General features: G+C 40.1%; 1 protein-coding gene across 7 annotated transcripts in view; it reads left to right on the plus strand.

Moving 5' to 3' along the window:
- The first annotated feature begins 21713 nt into the window (after positions 1–21713).
- The window catches only part of KIAA1549L (KIAA1549 like), a 282022-nt gene continuing 281301 nt past the window's right edge, over positions 21714–22434 (plus strand). For all 7 annotated transcript variants that reach the window (XM_031942379.1, XM_031942382.1, XM_031942380.1 and 4 more), the window contains exon 1: positions 21714–21949. In XM_031942379.1, the coding sequence (XP_031798239.1) occupies positions 21730–21949 (220 nt within the window). In that variant the 5' untranslated portion in view covers positions 21714–21729. The remainder of the gene's footprint in view (positions 21950–22434) is intronic.

Genomic DNA, 22434 nt, shown 5'->3' on the forward strand with positions numbered 1-22434 from the left:
TGGCAGATCCCACATATAATTTCTTCCTACACTAGTGAATTGATGTCGGTGTAGAGAGAGATATTATGCTTAGAATTTCCTTGGATTCTGATATAATACCATACAAGCCAAGAAAAGAGACAATATTTTCTTCAGGGTATCATGGAACTTCATAGCATAGGAGTATCAGATACAAAAATTTCACTGATATTTAAGTATATCTATTTTATTTTTACCCTATTGTATGTGAAAGCTTAATTGTTAATTTGTTTTTTCTTTTCAGTTTTGAACTCAAAATTCTATCCTTTTCTTCCTCCCTACTTTTCTTCCTTCCCTAAGAGGCTATGCAATCAGATACAGGTTATACAGATGACATGATCTCTAAATTTAGTTTGACTACACATATTATCATTGAAGTAGAAAAACTGAGGGATGATAAGTTTACAAGATATAGAAAAGTAATATCACATAAAAGGGCCAATTTAACCATCACAATATTTTTCAGTCACAAGGACTAACAGAAAAATATTGAAGTTAATAATTCCATGAGACAAGAAATATTAAAAAAGAAAAAATACCCTAAAAGATTGAAAGAAGTGGGAGACAATGCAAATCACCTCATAAAAAAAAGAATTGCCGAGTTTAATGATCTTTTTTCAGTCCTCATCCTTCTTCATTTTGACACTGTCAATCATCGTCTTCTCTCTATTCTCTTGGTTTTGTTGACCTTCTATTCTGTTTCTCCTAATTTCTGTTTGCTGTTCTTTCTCAACCCTTTTTTTTTTTTTTTGATATTAAGGCAAAATTTTTTAATAAAATCTGGCAAAGAGATTACAGCAATATGATTCATACATTCATTATGACCAGGTAGGGCTTATATCAGGCATGCAGGTCTGATTGAACATTAGGAAAACCATCAGTGTAACTGACCATATCAGTTACATAACCAACAAATCATATGATTATCTCAAGAGATTCTGAAAGAGACCATTAGATCTTTTACATATCTTGAATCAAAATGCAATTAAACAGTACATTTAAAATGCATTTCTCTTGAAAGTGAGATAAAAAATACATCCTATTCCCCAGGGGTACCCAGAATAATTTTTAGAAAAAAAGTAGCATAAATAATAGCATGGTTACCTGCCATATGGAATCATTTATTGATTTCAATTTTAAATAGCTTTTTATTTTTTCAATTTTTTAAAAATATGCAAAGATAGTTTTCAACATTCACCTTTGCAAAAACCCTGTGTTCCAAATTTTTTTCCCTCCCTTTCCCTTCTTTCCCATAGACAAGAAGCAGTCCGATATAGGTTAAACATGTGTAATTCTTTTAAACATATTTCCATATTCATCAGGCTTCATGAGAAAAAAAAATCACTGTAAATGCTTTACAAAGATCATTTAATTCTCACAACAATCCTGTGAGGTAGGTGGTGCTGTTATTCCCATTTTGCAGTTGAGGAAACAGAGACCGACTCATCTCATTTTTGAAGCTGGATTTGAACTCGGGTCTTTCCGACTATGGTGCTGCACTTGGTACACTGTGCAGCTTTGACCAGATGCCTTCACTTCTCTCTACCTTAGTTGTATGATCTGTAAAGGGAGGGCACTGGATTTAATGATTATCTCTGAGATTACTTCTGTGAGCTAATGGTCTATGATTCCAACTCAGGAGATCTTGATTAATCTAGCCATGTGTCCCTAGGGAAGTCACTTAACCTGTGTCTCACTCTGTTCATCTATAAATAGGGAACAAATAATGATACCTGCTCCATCTGCTTCATATGTAGTTGTGAGGATAAAATGAGATGTGCTCAAAGTATCTTTAAAAAGCATTACTCCTGCCAAGCTCTTGGAGCCAAAGTGATTACTGAGCTTTGAAATGAGGACCAATTCATCATGAATTCACTCAATTTAAACAAATGTCTTCAGTCTATGCTGTGGCTCTTCAAGCATGAAACGGGTCCTCTCATTGGTTATCTTCATGATATAATGTAAGCGGACCTTGGTGGTGTTTCTCTAGCTAAAGAACTCATTGTCCTGGGAACCACAACAAGTTGTTGTTTGTCCTTCAACAAGGACCAATGACATGAAGGATGTCAGAAATTGGATTTAAGTGAGCCAGAGTAGCGTAAAGTCATCACCTCATTCTCTCTTCCAGAGTCATCCATGGATGGTGGCAAAGCAAAAATCAGGATGACTGATTTCTTCGATGTCTGTCTAATTCAGGGGGAAAAAGATTTTATGTGGGAGGGGTGGGGGGTGGAGAGAGAAAGAGACAGACAAAGAGAGAGAGGGGAGGAGGGGAGAGGGAGAGAAAAATGGATAGTAAAGTGTAAAACTAGTTGTGAAGAACTTTGAAAGTTGTGCAGAAAGTATTGTTTGATTCTGGAGAGCCACCAGAATTTAAGTATGTTGGCAGGGAGAGTGTGTGTTAAACATGATCAGAACTGTGCTGTAGGAAGATTGTTTTGGCAGGTGAGTGGAGAATTAAGTTGGAGGGAAGTGTCCATTGCAGTAGTCTAGATGGGAGGTAATGGGGGCCTAGAACAATATGGTGGCTGTACAAATGGTGATGTAAAATTTGCCAACCAGTCAGGTATATGGAGTGAGTGAAACTCCGGACTTGGGGATGACACTGAAGTTGGAAGTCTGGATGACAGAGAGGATGTCGCTATCCTCAATAAGTTGAGTTCAGAGGAGGAGAGGGTTTAGAAGGAAGGATAATGGGTTCTGATTGGGACATTTTGAATTTGAATGTCCAGGAGGCAGCTGGAGATGTGAGGCTGGCGCTCAAGAGCCGGGCAGTGAGGTAGCACAGGATGGCGTACCAGTCCAAATTTTACCTCCGATATCTACTAGCCATGTGACCCTGGATAAGTCACTTAATTTTTGTTTGTTTGCTTCCATTTCCTCATCTGTAAAGTGATGGCGCCTGCCTTCCAGGGTAGTTGTGAGGATCAGATGAGATCATTATAAAGCCCTTAGCATAGTGCCTGGTAATAAGTGCTGTGTAAGTGTTAGCTGTTGTTATGATAGCTTGGGCATAGAGATCATGATTGAACCCCTGGGAGCTGATGTGATCACCAAGTGAAATAGTGTAAGAGAACAGGGACTAGGACAAAGCCTTGGGTGGGGGAACTCCCATGATTGGTAGGCAAGACCTATAGGAACAAGCAAAAGAGATTGAAAAAAAGTGGTTAGAAAGTGTTGAGAGGCTGATCAAATGTAAAAAGCTGAAGAGGACTTGAGGAAGATGAAGATAAGGGAAAGGCAATTAAATTTATCAATTAAGAGATCAATGAAGAGATCATTTGGAGGGAGCAATTAGGAGAATACTGAGTTTATAAATCAGGTTGCAGAAGATTTAGAATCCTGTAAAGCAACCACTGTCAATCAACTATCACTCAGTTGCTTATTATTTGGCAAGCACTGCGTTAATTACTGATAAACAGATATGCAAAAAAGAATCCCTGGAGTTCAAGGAATTTACAGTTTGAAATTTCTTTATCTGGTCACAATCTTTTATCATTTTCTCTGCCTTATGCCTTCTAATCCTATTCTTCATCCTTATCATGAGCTCCAGTCCCTTTACCTCTTAGGCTTTTTCCTCATTTATCACCCTTGCACTTTCCTTCTTTCTTCCTCTTGATTCTTTGGTGAATCAGTTCATCTCTACTCTGTCCTCTTCTTTCAAGTTCCTTGTTACCTTCTCCTGTTGCAAATCACACCCTGATAGGACTCAGCCTTGGATTACTCCCACTCATCCACTGCCTTTGCTCCTATTCTCTTCTTGTTAAACAAAGCTGGAGAAAATGCTGAAATCTGGGTAAGACCAGACCCACTACAAAGTTACATTCCATTAACATAAACTGGTACCGTGTCAAGATACTCCTTTTATACTTTCATAATTCACTATGTTGACCACCACAGCAACTATTCCAAACTTAAATCTTCATGATAACCTCTCCTTCACCCTCTTTACTGAGCATCTAGTCTCATACTTTACTGAAAGTCAAGAGCTCCTCTTCTCCTCTTGCTCATTTTGCATCATTTAGACTCCTCCCTTGTTACCTCCTGCTTCAGCCCAGTCTCATGAAGAAATGTCCCTTATCTTTTCTAGACATCCTCCACATACACCCTAGATCCCATGTTTCCCAATAGATTGTACCTACTATTCTTTCCACTATTGCTTTTATCTTAATTTCTCCTTGTCAACTGGTTGCTTCCTTGCTGTCTACAAACCTGTCTGTGTCTTTATCTTAAAACAAACAAAAACCCCTCACCATCCTTTGATCCATTCCAGCTATCATCTCTCTCTCCTTTTGTGGCTGTCTCCACTTCCTTTCCTCTCAGTTTCTTAACTACAATCTGGCTTTCAACTTCATTATTCAACAGCAATTGCTTTCTCCAAAGTTGGATCTTTTAATTGCCAAATAATGACCTTTTTAAAATCCATTTTTTCTTCACCTCTGCCATTTCTGATGCTGTTGATCACCATTTTCCACTGCTACTTCTGATGCTGTTGATCACCATTTTCCACTGCATACTCTTCTCGTTAGGCTTTTGTAACACTATCCTTTCCTGGCTCTCCTTCCTTCCTTTGAATCTTCATTCAGCTCATCCCCACTAACCAGGGATATTCCCCAAAGCTCTTCTTGTGTGCTCTTCTCTTCTCCCCCATATTATTTTTAGTGATCTCATCACCTTGGATTCAAATATTCTCTCTATGCAGACGATTCTCATATCTTTGTCTTGTATCTCCAACTGCCTACTGCATGTTCCATAGACAGGTTAAATTCCCAAAACTGAACTCATCTTTCCTCCAAAATCCTCCCCATTTTACATCTCCCTAATTCTTTGATTTTACTACCATCCTCCAAATCACCCAGGCTTATCACCAAAGTACGAGCCTTTTCTGCCATATCCAGTGAGTTGCCGAGTCCTGGTGATTGTATCTTAGCATTTCTTCTATATTGCCCCCCTCACCCTTTACCACAAGCCTGCTGCAAGCTCTCAAAATCTCATACTTAAGATCTCGTCTCTCATCACCCCAGTCTATCCTATACTAGAATATAATAAAGTGGTTTTCCTAAAATAGAAATTTGATTATGTCCTTCGTTCTATCCCATCCCATTCAATAAACTCCAGTAAGTTCAATAAACTTTTAACTACCTCCAAGATGAAATGTAAAATCTTCTGGTTGGCTTTTAAAGCCCTTCATAATCTGACCCCTTCCTATCTTTCCAGATTTCTTATCACTTTACTTCCTTCTCTCTTCTAGATTTCAGTGATGCCGTTTTCCTTGTTCTTTGTGTAAGATACTCTACTTTCCAATTCTCTGTGTTTTCACCGGCTGACTCCCATGCCTAGAATACTCTTCCACCTCTCCTCCACTTCCCCTTCACCCCCTGGTTTCCTTGACTTTTTCTAAATATCAGCTAAAATCTTACCTTCTGGACAAATCCTTAGTAATTTCACTCAATGCTAGTTCTAACCTTCCCTCTGAAGTTATCTGCCATCTATACATACACAGGACCAACTGGATGATTCAGAAAAAATCATTATAATCATCATTATACAGGAATCCAGAAAATCTGAGTTCAAATCCAGCTTCAGACATTTATTAGCTGTGTGACCCTGAATGAGTCCTTTAGTCTCTGCCTTAATTCACTGGAGAAAGAAATGGCCAACTTTGCCGAGAAAATCCCATGGCCAGCACTGAGGCACTATGGTCTATGCAGGGGTCCTCAAACTTTTTAAATAGGGGGCCAGTTCACTGTCCCTCAGACTGTTGGAGGGCGGGACTATAGTAAAAACAAAAACTTTGTTTTGTGGGCCTTTAAATAAAGAAACTTCATAACCCTGGGTGAGGGGGATAAACATCCTCAGCTGTCGCATCTGGCCCACTGCCGTAGTTTGAGGACCCCTGGGACTCTATGGGTTCATGAAGAATCAGACACTACTGAATGACAGATAAACAACGTCCTTGTTTACATCCTGTATAGAGCTATTACTCCTGATTCTGTACTCTGGGGTCAAATAAAAGAATTTTCATTCCTCCCATACATGCCAGACCTTTAAATATTTGAAAACAGCTACTGGGTGCTCCATGTGTGCTTTTCTTCTTTAGGATAAGCATCCTCAACCCCTCCAACCCTAATCAATTTTGCTCTCCAATTTTTGCAACAGATTCCGGTTCTCATTCCTGGTTCCTAAACTTGTGGATGGCTTATAATAGTCCATCATCAGTCAAATACAAAGCACTTCTAAAAATTGATTTTATGTGTTATAATTGGAAGCCAGAGATAAACATAATATATGATTTAAAGATAAGTTTTTATAAAATAACTTTAAAATAAAATACCATTTTTATTTTCTTAATAGTAATAAAACCTTTTATTTTTTTACATCATCGTAGTTTTTCCCCAATAGAGAGCTGTCTTCTAATTTTATACAATAGTATTTTTTTAAAACTAGGAAAAGAAAAAGAAAAAACAGCATAATCAACCAATATATGCATCAAAAAGTCTGCAAAACATGTGCAATGTACACTATCCATGGACCTTCCACATTCACAAAGAAGAGACATGATATAATATCATGTCTCTTTTGAGACTTGCTTGATTGAAAAATTTTGCTCTATTGACTTTTAATTTTTGTGTGCAGTTTTTCTACTTGCATTATTTTAGTTAATTATGGTCCTGTTTACTTGGATCTGTATCAGTTCATGTAGATCTTTCCATGTTTTTCCATGTTCATCACATTCATCATTTCATACAGCACCTGTAGCACATATATTCATGTTTCATAATTTTTTAGCTCTTAACTAATCATTAGACATCTATTTTGTTTCCAATCCTTTGCTATCACAGAGAGTGCTGCTGTAAAAAATGTTTTTCTTATCAGTGTTTCCATAGGGTATAAGCCCAATAATAGAGTTTCTGGTTCAAAGGGTATAGGCATTTTAGTCAACTTTGTGAAATTTTAAAATGTTTTCCCAAAAGGTCATACCATTCCTCAGATCCACTAATAATGTATTAATGCTCCAAACATCCTACAACTCCTCCAACATTGGCTGTTGCCATTTTGGGGTTATAATTGTCCATTTGCAGTGTGTGAGGGAAACCCTCAAAATTACTGTGAGGTTGCATTTCTCTTATCAGTTATTTGGCACATTCTGTCATGTGGTTGTGAATTCTTTGCACTTTTCCACTAATTCATAATTTAAGAATTATTCTTAAATATCCTTTGACAACTTATCTACTGAGGAATGACTATTAGTCACATATTTATTAATTTTTTTTGTCTTTGCCTAACTCTTGTCAAGAGAACTTGATAAAAAGACTCCCCCCTCCCCAATTCAACCATTTCCTTTCTTACCATAGACACATTAATTCTGTTTATGCAGAAGTTTTTCAGTTTCAAGTAATCAAAGTTATTCATATAATCTTTTGTAATTGCTTCTATCTCCTGTTTTGCTAAGACTACATCTACTGTCTATAGCTGTAAGAAGTAAACAATCTATTTTCAAATTTTTAAAAATATGACCTCTATTAATAGAATGTATTGTAGGAATGTGCTATGTGAGGTCTAATTAGTGGTAAGCTGCTTTTTAGTTTTCCCAGCAGCCTTTAATCAAATGAGTTTTCTCCTAGGTATTTTATGGTTTTTTTTTTCACTTTATCAGACATTGGTTATTGAGTTTTATTGTTTCTTATTTCTCCTTGTTTAGTCTGTACCATTGATCTAGCTTTCTATTTTTTAATCATACCAGATGGTTTTGCTTTCTGTTACTTTATAATACAGCATGGTGTCTGGAAGTGTTATTTTACATTTGTCCTTTGCATTTTTTTCTCCATTTTTCAAGATATGTTAGATTATAGGACGCTTCAAATTTTCATGCTACCTTCAAAATTCCCCAATGAAACCCTAATGGGTTAAAGTGGAATTGAGAAATCTTTAACAAAATAATAAAAAGTATAACACAACACAGATAATGTTAATTTGTGGTTTTCTAAGTCAACATGCATGAATAGCAAGATATTTCTATTCAAGTTTGACTACTGATATTTTGTTTTTTTTCAAAATGAGTTTTGTTATTTTATCAAGTTCTGTAAAGTATTGATTGGGATAGCATTGGAAGTCTAAATCAACTTTGCTAGTATTTTCATTTTTTTGGTAATTTTTAATTATCATTTTTTATTATATTAACATGACCTACTCATTTCTCGATCTATTTAAATTATTCTTTATTTCTTTAAGGAGCACTTTTATACAAAATAAATGAAGGCACCTATCATTCCAAAGTCTTAGTTAATTTACTCAGTTTTGGAGCTTTCTTTGGGGCTACATTGTCCTTATTGGTGAATGACTGCCTTCAAACTTGCTCTCTGTATCTAGCCAGCTACACCCAACCTGGACATCTCATCACCTTCCTTCCTTGCCCTCATCCTCCTTGATACTCTTTCTCTTTACATTCTTGTTCTGAGGAAAGCAATCAAATCAGTTCAGCAACATTTATGTCTATCTACCATGTGCCACGCATTACACTAAATACTTAAAATTTATTTGACCCTCATAACAGCCCTGTGAGATAGGTAGTGTTATGATCCCCATTTTTACAAAGGAGGAAACTGGGGCAAACAAAAGTAAAGTGACTTACCATAACTGTATCTGGGACAGAATCTGAACTCAAATCTTCTTGACTCTGAGCTTAGCATTCTATCCACTATGCTATTTAACTGCCTTTCCCCTCAAAGAAGGTAAGCTCCCCAGAACAACGATTTCATTACTTTTGTATTTGTGGCTCCATCTCTTAACACAGAGTCTGGCACTATCATGAATGTACTTCATACATTCTTTTTTGTTCAGAAAGAGTCCTAGGTGCAGATGGCTCTGTCCATCACAAGTTCATTGGAATTGGTCTGAATCACCTTATTGATCAACTCCATTTTCAGGAGTTCAGAGTCTGCACTTAGGCGTTAATAGACTGAGCTTCTAAGGATGGTGGAAGAGACATTCACCTTAAGAAGGGGTAAACTGGTAGATCAAGGCTTCTGCACTCATTAGAGTGGAATTAGCCTTTGAGCATCCTTTGGATATCTAGCATGAGTGAAATAGAGAAACCCAAGTATTTGGTTAGGGTGTAGGGATGCAGTTTGTGACCATGGAAGTTAATTGTTTCTGTCTGCAATTTCACGACAACATAGACTAATATGGCAGAGAAATTGAGCCAACTACAAAACTGCTTTGCCCTAGATATCTCATTTTCATTTTTTTCACCTGGGACACAAATGTCGCATTTTGCTATGACCTTAAAACCAAAGCCTAAGTTTGAGATAGTGAATATTTTTTTTTTTTTGAGTACAACATGAAGGAATTTTAGAGGGGGAAAGGAATTTAGATACTCATCAGTGCAAAATCAGTTTTTGTAATCACATCCAAATTAATGTGATAGGTAATTCCTTACTGATTCTTAAAATAAATGTGAAATATCCACAAGGAAAGAAAGTTGCTAGTTATAGAATTTGTTTTAAATCAATAATTGTGTGGTGTAGCGCTTTGGCTTCTGAGTTGGAGACCTACTTAGTTCCAACTCTACTCTCTAATTAGCAGTATAAACATGAACATTTCCTTTACACCCTTTGGTTGTCCGATGAAGGTTTTGGACTAAATCAATGGTTCCCAACCCTCTTAATAATTAAAAAAAAAGTCTTAACTTTCTGATAGTGATCACACTGCTACTGAGTAAAGAATATAAGATGATACAACGCACTCCTTTATGTGAATATGGGTCATTGACCGACAAATTATAAACTACCCCATAGATAATCACTTAAATTCCTTTCCTTTCTCTATTCCATTAAATACAGTAGTGCTGCACTGTGACCAGCAGAGGGCAAAAGTGATTTCTAATGATTTTGAATTCTATGGAGTTTCTACAATCTTAACTGAAGTAATCAGAAAATTAGCTGAATGAAGGTCAAAGTGATTATTTTCCACGAAAAATGGATGATGATTTTTTTTTTTACTACATGGAAAGTCATCCTTGACTCCTTATTCTCCCTGGCCCCCAAAATACAGTCAGGTGCCAAATCTTGTCAATTCTATTTCTGCAACATTGGGTTTCCTCTCTTTCTCTTTACTCAAATCACCACCTTTTACCTGGACTATTTATAGAAATAGCCTCTTAGCTAAATTTCCCCACTCCACAGAGTGGCCAATTTTATCTTAATTATGGGCAGTCCATGCAGTCCTCTTGCCATAATTGTTCCCTATTAGCTTTGGGAAGCCCTCTGCCTGGCATTTAAAACTCCTTACAGATTTACGAGATTAATATAGTATTAGACTTCTACTTCAATGCCTTAATGGCATGGAGGTGACCATCAGATCTTGAATCCCCTACATCAGTGGAGCATAAGTTCTAACAGGTTTTTCCATGCAGGAAGGTCTTCAAGTTTGGTCAGAAAAATGCTTGTAAAAATTTCGCAATAATTTTTCCAGTATTTTCCAATTTATTTCCAATTTCCAAATTATTTTCCAATAATTCCAGGGGGACCAACCCCCTGGAACAGGGAAGAAGAAGAGAGAGAAATGTACATACAGCACCCCTTTTAAGTTTAATTTGCAATATTAACACGTATGTGCTGGCAACCTTCCAAAAGAGCAATAGCACTATCCCATATTAAATTCTGCAAACTTCAAATTTATAAATTTTTAAAAAGCCGATCCTAAGGTCAAAAGTAATTTAAAGCAGATATTTAAGAACTCAGTAAAAAGCCATTTCTATATCTGAACTTGGCTGTTTATTCTTACGGGCTAGGATATTTTGGCATTTGATATTCAAAGAGTACTTATATTGGGATATAATGTGGCATATTATATAGTAAATCACAATAAATGCCTTTTGATAATTGGTAATATTTTAAGAGGCTATTTCTATAAATAGTCCAGGTAAAAGGAGGTGATTTGAGTAAAGAGAAAGAGAGGTAAAATTATAAGTTGGTCATTTATCTTATGGAAAAATAAAGTATATAAACTGGAAATAATATTTTTTTTTTTACAAAAATAAATGTCTAAGAATTGGAGAATGACAATAAGTATGTAGTCTATACTGAGAGGCAGCTAGAAAATGTAGTGGAAAAAAAATGCAGGAAAATCCTGACTCAAAGAATAGCTTTGTGACTCTGGACTAGTCAGTCACCTAAGTACTTTAGTTTCATGATCTATAAAATGGGATAATAATAGCACTTATCTTTCAGGTTAGCTTACTCAGTGTTTTGTGCACCCAATGACCTTGGTTCCTTGACTATGTGCATTTCTATTGGTTGTCCCCTATTCCTAAAACGTATAACTTTCCTACTTTTGCCACTTGGAATCTTGGCTTTTCCATTTTCTTAGACATCTAGATGGTGCCTTTGCCTATAGTACTCTGAGAAAAAAGATTATTTTTATAGTAATCATCAATTTTACATTTAGGACTCAAAAGTCCTCTCTTTTTTTGCTCGAATATTCAAAGGCTGTTCTCTTAAGGACATTTCTGACCTTAATCAAAGAATTCACCCCAGTAGACCATCTTATCTAGGTCCATTGTCCAAGTCAAGTAGAACTTGATGGAGATGGATTCCTATGTATAGATTTCTGGAAGTGGAATACTAGAAGAGTGCTGGATCAGAGTAATGTCCCTCAGCCCCTCATTAGAATAAGCCTATCTTGGGGCAGCTAAGTGTCATAATAGATAGAGCACTCACCCTGAAGTCAGGTGGACCCGAGTTTAAATCTGCCCTCAACACTTTACACTTTCTAGCTATGTGACTCTGGGCATTTGTTTCAAGGAAAAAAAATAGAGTAAGCCCACCTCTCATCATAATGTTCATTATCTTATTAGTTGTTAACCAATCAGAATTTATTTCCATCCTTCAGGGATAGTCCCTTATCCAAAGGTATTTGGATTTATTTTCTTTCAAGAGGCCCTATGAAGGGTCTTTAGTTTCTGAGAGAAGTTGACCTCAATTTATTATCTGCTAGCCTAATTAATAAATTGATTTGCCCCAAAACTATGCCTCTCAGATTTTTCATTTGTCTCACCTTTCTTCTAATTATTGGATCCTTGACTTAGACCACCATTTTAGGAAGTGTCTAAGTCCTGCTCATTTCACTCATTTCCTCCCTTGATCATTTTGGACTTTCCTATTTCCTCCTCAGCAGACTTCCTCCAGCCCCCTGTTTTCCAGCTCTCCCCATAAAGCTCTTTGATAATGACTGCCTTTTTTGCTTTTATTTGTATCCCCCATGTTTAGCACAGTGTCTGGTATATAGTAAATGCTTCATAAAAACTCTATCATCATCATCTATCCATTCTTCCATCCCTGTATCTATCCATCTGTCTATCCATTCCTCTGTGGCAGGGAAATATCTATCCATTCATACATCTATCTTTCTATCTAGCTTATCTGTCTGTCTATCTATCTGTCTGTCTGTTGTTAAGGACCATGCCTGGGTGAAGGGGCAGGTCAATTCACTGAGAGCCTCCACAGCAAGGGAGAGCGAGGGAGGGAGCAAGGAGGAGCGAGGGAGGAAGGGAGGGAAAGATAGACAGAGGGAGGGATAGAGCAAGAGAGGGAGGGAGGGAGCAAGGGAGGGAATGAGAGAGAGTGAGGGAGGGAGGGAGAGAGAAATGGAGTGAGAGAGAGTGGGATTGAGGGAGAGAGATAGGGAGGGAGCAAGGAGGGTAGCATGCAGGGAAGTGAGTGGGAGCGTGCAAGGAAGCTAGAGGAAGCACGCAGTGGAGAACAGCAACTGCCTCTCAGTCTCCTTGTGTCATCATCATCCTCTCACAAGAAGAGATAACAATTCCAGGTACTGGTGTCTGAATTCTGGAACCTACCAGTAGCAGATAAGTCTGTCTCTCAGAATCACTGGTTTCCTTCTTTATAAAGGCTTTCTTGTATCCCTTCTCTTCATGGCATCTTGTCCACAAAACTGTCTTGTATTCATTTAGCATATATTATCCTCATACTTATTCATATTTATGATCTCATTCCCCGGCTTCTTTCCCCCTCCTTTCTCCTCTCCATACTTCCCCACCCCCCCAATCCTGAGAATGTGAATTTTTTGAGGTGGGAACCATTTAACTTTTGTCCTTAGATTTTTCTGTTCTTGGCATAGTGCTTTCACTTAATCAATGCTTATTGATTGATTCTTGGAAACACCAAGCAACTCTTCACCTCACTCGACCCTTTGTGATCCATATCCTCATAGAGCTGAGTACATGGCCTTGGTGGTACTTTTGCTGCTGTTGGGTCCATTCTTCCTGATTCGAGGTGAAGGAGTTTGAAGATAGATATTAGGATGAACTACCAGGAGGCCCAGGGGCACAATTCATTTTGGGTTTTGTGGTTGACTAGTCCAGCAACAATATGGAGAGTATCCACATATGGATAAATGAATTAACTGTTTCATTTTTTTGGTCTTTGCATCTCTGTGCTAGTCCAGCACAGTGAGTGTTACAGAGGAGGCACATAAAAATGTTTGTGGATTCATTCATCTCGGAGATGATTCAAATCATTGATTTTCCCTGGCAAGTATTACTTTCTAGTTTTCTTTTTATACAGTAGTACAGAATAAATAATAAATGATGAATCCATCTGACATGATTTTAGCACTACCAAGCACTGTGTTAATTGCTGAGAATACAAAAAGAACAAAAACACAGTTTCTAACCTTCAAGGAGCTCACATTGTCTTCACTTTTTTCTGTTATCATTTTAAAAATTGTTTTCCACATATTATTGTTCTGTAAGAAATGACCAGCAGGATGATTTCAGAGAGGCCTGGAGAGATTTACCTGAACTGATACTAAGTGAAATGCGCAGGACCAGGAGATCATTATACATGGCAACAACAAGACTATATGATGATCACTTCTGACGGACGTGACTCTCTTCAACAATGAGATGATTCAAACCAGTTCCATTGTGCAGTGATGAAGAGAGCCATCTATACAGAGAGAGAGGACTATGGGAAATGAGTGTGGGCCATAACATAGCATTCTCACTCTGTTATTTGCTTGCATTTTGTTTTCTTTCTCACTTTTTCTTTTTCTTCCTTCTTGATCTGATTTTTCTTGTGCAGCAAGATAACTGTATAAATATGTATACATATATTGGATTTAACATGTATTTTACATATTTGACATGTATGGGACTACCTGCCAGCTAGAGGGGGGAGTGGGGGAAGGAGGGGAAAATTTGGAACAAAAGGTTTTGCAAGAGTCAATGTTGAAAAAATTACCCATGCATGTGTTTTGTAAATAAAAAGCTTTAATGAAAATAATTCTGAAAAATTATTTTCCACCTCTGCCACTCACTGAGGGGAAAAAAGAAATAAAGGCAGGAGAAAAGAAAGACAGAAGGGGAGAGAGAAAGAAGGAGAGAGAAGATGGGGGGGGGAAAGAAAAAAGGAAAGGTAGAAAGAGAAAGAATGTATTATGAAAGCATAGTCAAACAAAACAAATTCTCACACTGGTCACATCCAAAATGCATTTCTTATTCTACATCTTAGTTTATCATCACTCTTAGGAGGTAGACAGTGTTCTTCTTTATCAGTTCTCTAGAACCATGATTAATTCTTTAGTTTAAAACAGTTCCCAAGTCTCAGAATTGTTCATTTTTGTCATGTTGGTATATATAAATTGTTCTGGTGCTGCTCACTTCATTCTGCCTTAATTCCTACAAGACTTCCTATGACTCTTTGAAACCATCTCTTCCTTCCTTATAGCACATTAATATATTCCATAGCATTCATTTGCCAGAAATTATTCAACCATTTCTCAATTAATGGGCGTGCCCTTGATTTCTAATTTTTTGCAATTTTTCTTTGATCTCCTAGAGTCCTAGCAGTAGTTTAGGTGGATCTAATGGCTTGTATTGTGTAGTCATTTTTGGAGTAGAGTTCCTACTTTCCTTCCAGAATGTTTGTTCCCTTCCAGATTCAATTCAGACATCCAATAATACTTTTCCTGTTTAGCAAATCGCCGCCAACAAATAGCCATATCAATGTATATGTTTTTCTAAAACTCTTCCAACATTTTTCATTTTCTTTTTTGTCAGCTTTGCCAATCTGTAAAGTCACCTGAATGTGTATTTCTCTAATGATTTGTGATTTGGAGCATTTTTTAAATAGGGCTATAAATAGGCTATGAGATCAAATTCCAAAAACATGAAAACTACAATGTGCATGTAAGAGATATATAGTGTAAAAGGGAGGTAATCTCAGAAGGAAAAGCATTATTTATCTTTTGTTTTCATTCAGATCCTCACTCAATCTATCATCAGGTGTGAGGTTTCTTAAAATGATATATAGAATCATCTCCCCATGGCGGCAGTGAATCATTAATACAGCAATGTATATAAAGAAAGGAGGTAGGTCAGACTGAAGCAACCCTTCCCATCATTCTAAAAGATGAGGCTCTCTTAGGCATGAAGATATGGGCATGGAAGTTTGAATCAAATAAGCCAGCTGGGTAACTTTTAAATTACTTTTTGCATCAGGTTTTCACAGTGTGGATTCATCATTTTTTTTGAAGTGTTATTTCACACCCAAATTAAGAGACATTCCATAATTTTACATAAATGGTGGTTGTGGGATCTATTTATTTTCTCTATGGCACTGTGACAGCTAGATGGATCAATGGATAGAGCATCAGGCTTGCAGTCAGAAAAACTCATCTTCCTGAATTCAAATCTGATGCTAGACACTAGTGTCATCCTGGGTAATCACTTAATGTTGTTTGCCTCAGTTTCCTCTTCTGTAAAATGAGCTAGAGGAGGAAATGGAAAACCATTCAGTATCTTAGCTAAGAAAACTCTAAGGGGGTCACAAAGAGTCAGATATGAACAATTATCTTAGAATATAGGTTAATAATAATAGTTAACAGTTATTAAAATATATTGGTTTAAGATTTACAGAGTGCTTTACAAATATTATGTCCATTTGAGCCTTACAACAATTCTGGAAAGTAAGATGAGATATCCTTTCTTTAAAGTTGAGGAAATTGAAGCAGATAAAAGTTAGGTGATTTGCCTAACCTCACACAGTCTGGAAGTATCTGGGGATAGATTTGAACTCAGATCTTCTTGCCCAGTGTGCTATTCACTGCATTGTGTAGCTACCTTGTCAAGTAATGGCTTTTACCTAGATTATCTCTGAGGTAACTTTTAGCGCTGTAGTTTAGAACTGGAAAAAAGGAAATTTAGTCTTAAGAGGTTAAATAACTTCCCCAAAGTGATGTAGGTAATCAACTACAGAGCAGAGATTGAAATCCAGAACCTCTGACTCTAAATCCATTATTCTTTTAGCCACATAATTCTGCCTCTTAGATTCTGGTCAGCAGTCTAACTTGCTCTGAGCAAATCCTTTCACCTTTCCTGGCTTCCCTTTCCTCATCTGACAAATGAGAGGAACTTTAAAGGCCTATTCCATCTCTGAAATTCTGAGCTTTTCTGACAGTGACTGTAGTCCTGCTTCCTTAGCACCTTATTATTCTCTCCAGTGTTCCAAGGCTCTGGATGATTCTCAGAGGGAAGCAGATTCTGGGATTTTTCCACCATAAAGCTCTGGGTAATCTTGTTAATTTTTTTTTAAGCACGGAGGACATTATAAAAGAAAGATGACTATTATTTATGACTTTATTTGAAGGATTTCTGGGTAGATTGGTTATGCCACAATTGCTGTAAGTTGGATGCTATGCTTAACTGTCACTGGGAACCTGCCACAGACCTGGAGATTCAATGAATATTGAGTCCACAAATCTCTGTTCACCTTCCTGGGTCCCCTGAGCAATACTGCAGGAGCCCTCCCCTCTTCCCCCGCTTCAGTATTTTATAAACCAAATTTTCTAGCATAGAAAAATGGACAAGGAAAAGAGAAGGAAAAAAAGAAACCTAATGATCCTTATTTGAATATTTACTTTAATTATTCATATAGTGAAGCTACAGTGGTCCATATGTTGCCTGTCTGAATTCATTGGGTATTGGTAAGAGAAACAAACCTGAGAAAAGAAGTCATTTCAAGGGGTGGGGGCAGAGCCAAGATAGTTGTAGCAATTAATATATCCTAATATTTTTATTAGTCTATCCTATACTGTGGACTCAACAGGTAGGTACAGGCAGATCTGGGAAAGCTGGTTTCCTTCTGATAAGGAAAAGCAAAATCAATTGATCCCACAATTAATTAATGAAAGCTCAGGCTTTGAGAGCCCTCTACTGGCCAGAGATGATGTTAAAACCTGTTGAAAGGTGGGAGAGTTTTCCTCCATCTTGCACTGCTTAAATTGAACTTAGTGGCTCCCCCTGCTACTGATGCAGATATTGTACTCTGATTTACTTCATAATCTTTAATTGGATTTTAATTTACATTTATTAAGCACCTACTATGTGCTAGGTCCTTTGATAAAATCTGAGGAAGACAAAAAGAAAGGCAATTAAGAGAGAGGCTGAAGGACAATGGCTCTGCAAGAAGCAGGTTCTGCTGTACAGTGACTACATTTGACTGTCATTGATACCACTGCCCACAGTGACCAAAGAGAATCCTCCAGACCAAAAAAGTATATTGGGACCCTGGCATTCCAAAGTCCTGACTTGTTTTGGCAATGTGTATTCCATACATGTAGATCTCACCATCCTTTTTCTTTAAATCTGTGACCACACTGCCCCTCATGGATGCTGTGTGCATTTGTGGGAGAGTGTCCCCCAGGTTTTGAGGGAAGTGCTTTGTAATTACTGTTCTTGCTATTCCTTTTGAGTAAATGTATTTGCTGAGTCTACTTGCCATTTATTAAAGAGGAATGCACATCTAGGGATTTATGAGCTATAAAGTAGGAGAATAGCCATCCACAGCTTTATCTCCTTGAACCTTGGGAAAGAAGGGAGGAACAAACATGTATTAAGTGCCTACTATGTGCTAGGGGCTTTATAAATATCAACAATTCTGAGAAACAGGTGCAATTATTATCCCCTGCTTTCCAATTGAAGAAACAGAGGCAGACAATAGCAGCTTCCCCAAGATCATACAGCTAGTAAGCATCTAAAGCCAGATTCAAATTCTTTTTTTTTTTGTTCAAGTGTTTTAGTTCTGTCTGACTCTTTGTGACTCATTTTTTTTCTTTTTTTTTTTTTTGGCAAATAAAATGCAATGATTTGTCATTTCCTTCTCTAGTTCATTACACAGATGAGAAAATAGAGGCAAACAGACTGAAGTGATTTGCTCATGGTCAGCTAGGAAGTACCTGAAGCCACATTTGAATTCAGAACTTCCTGATTCCAGATGGAACTCTATCCTGGACCACCTCAATAACCTATTTATGTTACATTCAAACTCCGGTCTTCTTGTTTTCAGACCCCGTGTTTTTTTTTGCTGTGCCACTTGGTTGCTCTCCTCCTCTGAGGGCTTAATCTGCCAGCGCTAATGTGGATTAAGGGAGGGCACCCAGATAAGGTTTTATACTTCCATCTCACTATAGCTATCATTTTCCCTCTGTCTCAATCTTTCTAACTTATTCATCTTCACTATGACTTCCCATTACAAAATCATGCTGGGTTCTGCTTTCCTCAAACATCTTACTTCAGTCCTTTTCCCCCATGCCTTCTTATCTTCCTCCTTTACAGATTCTCTAATTCATGAGTATCCTTTTCTCTCCATTCTACATTTGAAAACCCTTGAGCATCTTCCCCCATGCTTTCTTTTTTTGCTCCCGTCTCTGACAGAGGGATGCTTCCCTCTATCAGGACACTTCACCCCTCCCTTTCTATATTTTCCTACAATGTATGCCTTTGATCTTCCCCATTTTCAATATTTCTTGATTTCTTGTTTTTTTTTCTTTTGCTCACAAATATGCCTTTTATTAAAAACCCTTTTCTTGATCCTATCATCTCCTCAAGATATCAACATCCTAGTTCTCTCCTCCCTTTTATAGCCAAGCTCCTAGGAAGAAAAGCTGATCATACTCATTATCTCCACTTTCTCTTTTCCCACTGACTTTTTAATTCTTTGAAAGCCAGCCTCACCACTAATTTAGCAGTGATTTTTAATAGCTAAATCTGATGACCTTTTCTTATTCCTCATCCTTCTTTACCTCTCTATTGTTTTTGATCCTATTAACCATTCTATTATGATGAATGGGCAGTTAAGTGGCAAAGTAGATAGGGTCTGGAATCAGGAAGATGCATCTTCATGAGTTCAAATCTAGCCTCAGACACTTATTAGCTGTGTGACTCTGGGCTTATTAGGTGTGTGACTTTGCACAAGTCACTTAATCCTGTTTGCCTCAGTTTCCTCTTCTGGAAATGAACTGGAGAAAGAAATGGCAAACCATTTCAATATATTTTCCATGAAAACCCCAATTGGGTCATGAAAACTCATTAACAATTATGTTGAATAAGCTCTCCCATTCTCCTCCAACTGTATCTTCTCAATCTCTTTTTTTGGATCAATTATATCCATCTCCTTATCAGAGGTATATTCCAGGGTTCCATCTAAGATCTAAGATAAGATCTATCTAAGACTCTATTTTTTTTCTTTGTGAATTCTTCATTTCTCATGGATTTGTCATCTCTATGTAAATGAACACCAGATCTAAACATCTAGCCATAATCACCCTGAGTTCTAGTCAGCATCACCAATTACCTATTGGAGTTTTCCAACTGAATGTCCTTTAGGTACCCCAAATCTGTCATATCCAAAATAGATCTCATGATCTTTACCTTCCCCCAATCCAAGCTACACCTTCTCCTCCTACATTCCCTATTTCTGTTGAGGGCATTTAACATCCTTCTAGCTATCCAACTTCTTAATCTTAGCATCATCTTCCTTCTCCCTTACCTCCCACAATCCTCATTTGCCAAGTGTAGGATAAAATTCAAAATTCTCTATTTGGCATTTAAAGGCCTTATGAGCTGGTTCTAGGCTATATCTTTCTAGGTTTACTACTTCCTCCCTCTTCATGCACAAAGTGTTCCAGCCAAATTGACCTATTTGCTCTTCCAGCCTCCCTCTCACCTCCATTCTTACAGCACCTATTATATTATCCATGCTCAGGCTAGGGGCTCTCCTGCCCAGAATGCCTTGCCTCCCTCCCATCTCCTTATCCATCCACACTCAGAATTTCTGGCTTCCACTGAGATCAATTCATGTGTTCACTCCTAGGAGAAGCTTTTCTTGATTCTTCAAGGATCTGTCTTCATATTATTGGGTATATTTACCTGTGTCCAAAATGTGCCTCCTCTGAGGCTCAGTTTGGTCTAGGAGAGAGAGAGCTTGCTCACTGATGGCTGTGGGACCCTGAGCTAGTAACTAGCCTGTCAGGGTGACAGGCGTTTCCTTTGTCCAGATCCGGATCCCGTCAGTGGAATGGGTATCCCTTGGCTTTTAGCCTTGTATCCCCCAGCCTGGTGTCTGGCACATAGGAGGCACTGGAAAAAGACTTATCGGACTGGATTATTTTCTGTTTTCTCCCATCGTGCTTACTTAGCACAGTGCTTTGTATAAAGCGGTCGCTAAATAAATATTTGTCCGTTCGGTGTGCTCAGGCAGAGATTTCTGGGGCTTCTTCATGTGTAAAATGAGAGGAGAAAGACAAGCTGGCTTCTTCCCTGGGAGACGTGACAGCCCGGGGAATGTGTCTGCAAAGCACTTTGCCCCATCCAGGCCAAAGGGCTTTGGGGCTGCTCCGTCCGTCCCGCAGAACGGCCCTTTGCTACCTTTACCTGGAACGGGAGGCCTCCTCTTGGGCTGGTCCCAATCAAGAATTATGAGGGAAAGAAACAGAAGCCAGACACCTTGCAGCCAAAAAGGGAGAGCCCAGAAGGGGGCCTCCTTGCCTCGGCTGCTTGGAAGAGCTGGGAGGGATGCGCGCCTGTGGGAGTGTGTGTGTGTGCGTGAGTGTGTCTGTGTGTGTGTTATACAGAGAGAGGGAGAGAGAGAGAGAGAGAGAGAGAGAGAGAGAGAGAGAGAGAGAGAGCGTGGGAAGGGGAGGGGGAGGTGGCGCGCGCCTCTGTTTCCTCCCTTTCCTCTCTGGCTCTGGTCGCTACGTGATTTCTTTGTCAATGAAGCGCCGCTTCTCAGCTGCAATAGCTTTCACAGCCCCAGAGCGTGAGCCCGAGAGCGAGCGGGAGCGGGAGCCGGAGCCCGAGCCCGAGTGACAGGCCGGAGGGCCGGAGAGGCAGCCTCGCCAGCCCGCGCCCCCAGCCCCAGCCCCAGCCCCAGCCCGCACTGGCCGCCGAGGCGCCAGGCAGGAGCCCCGGCGGAGCCCCAGCCTGCCCTCCTCGCCCACGGCCCCGAGTGGCGCCCGCTCCCTGGACAGAGCCCCTGGCCGCCACCCTCGCGCTGCCCACGGGGCGCCGGATCGCGGGGGCCGGCCGGCTGCGGAAGGAGGATCCGGAGCCCGCGGCGGCGGCGGCAGCGTGGGAACCCCGGCTTGCGGCCGGGGAGGACGCGGCGGTGCTCGGGCGCCTGGCTGCTGCCCGCGCCCCCGGGCGCGCTGAAGCTTTGGGCGGCTCGAGCTCGGCGCGGCGCCCTCCTGCAGCGGCCACTCCAGCCTCGGGGCCATGGCCCGAGATGCCCCGTGAGCTGGCCGGCCCGGGGCGCGGACGTCGGGCCAAGAGACGAGGCTCTGCCGGTCCGGGAGGACGAGGACCGGGAGGCGGCTGCGGCTGCGGCGGCTGGCATTGATGTGGGAGCTGCCCCGATGGCTCCTCAGGGCCAGAGGGGCGCGGGGCCCGGGGCGCACGGGGCCAGGCGGGCCGCGAGCGGCCCCGGGAGGGCTCGGGGCAGCCCGAGGCCGGCGGCCAGGGCTGCGCCTCCCACGCCTCGGCTGCCGCCGCCGTCGCCGCCGCCGCTGCCGCCCCTGCTGCTGCTGTTGCTGCTGCTGCTGGCGCTGGCCGAGCGCGGCCGCGCCGCCGAGTCCGGTAAGCATCTCCGGGAGCTGGTCCCGGCTTGCCCGGGGGCCGGCCGGGACTAGAGGGAAGGAGAGGGGGGGAATCTGGGCAGCCTCGGAGCCGCGGGCTTGCTCCCGTCTGCTTTTGCCCGCAAATCTGCTGCAGGGACCCGACTGCCTGCGGGAGGAAAAGGATGCCACACGTGTGTGTGTGTGTGTGTGTGTGTGTGTGTGTGTGTGTGCACGCGCGAGTGTATTGCAATCCTTTTGCTTTCCATGCAAGTTACTGTTTCCAGATGGTCGCCCAGCAGCTACCCTTCACCCCCATGGAATAGAGTGTATTCCCTGCACAAAGGGTGCGGGGAATCCCATTTCAGTGTAGGGAGAGTCCTTGCTAGGGTGCCCCAAGCCACCTTCCCCACTCATTCTGGCTTCTTTCAGTCTGATTAACGGAAGGAGCACCGATTGCAGGTGAATTCCATGTGGATGTCTAAAGTAGGATTTCTGGCTTTGACT

Source organism: Sarcophilus harrisii, chromosome 6 (genome assembly GCF_902635505.1).
Source record: "Sarcophilus harrisii chromosome 6, mSarHar1.11, whole genome shotgun sequence".
Classification (NCBI taxonomy): domain Eukaryota; kingdom Metazoa; phylum Chordata; class Mammalia; order Dasyuromorphia; family Dasyuridae; genus Sarcophilus; species Sarcophilus harrisii.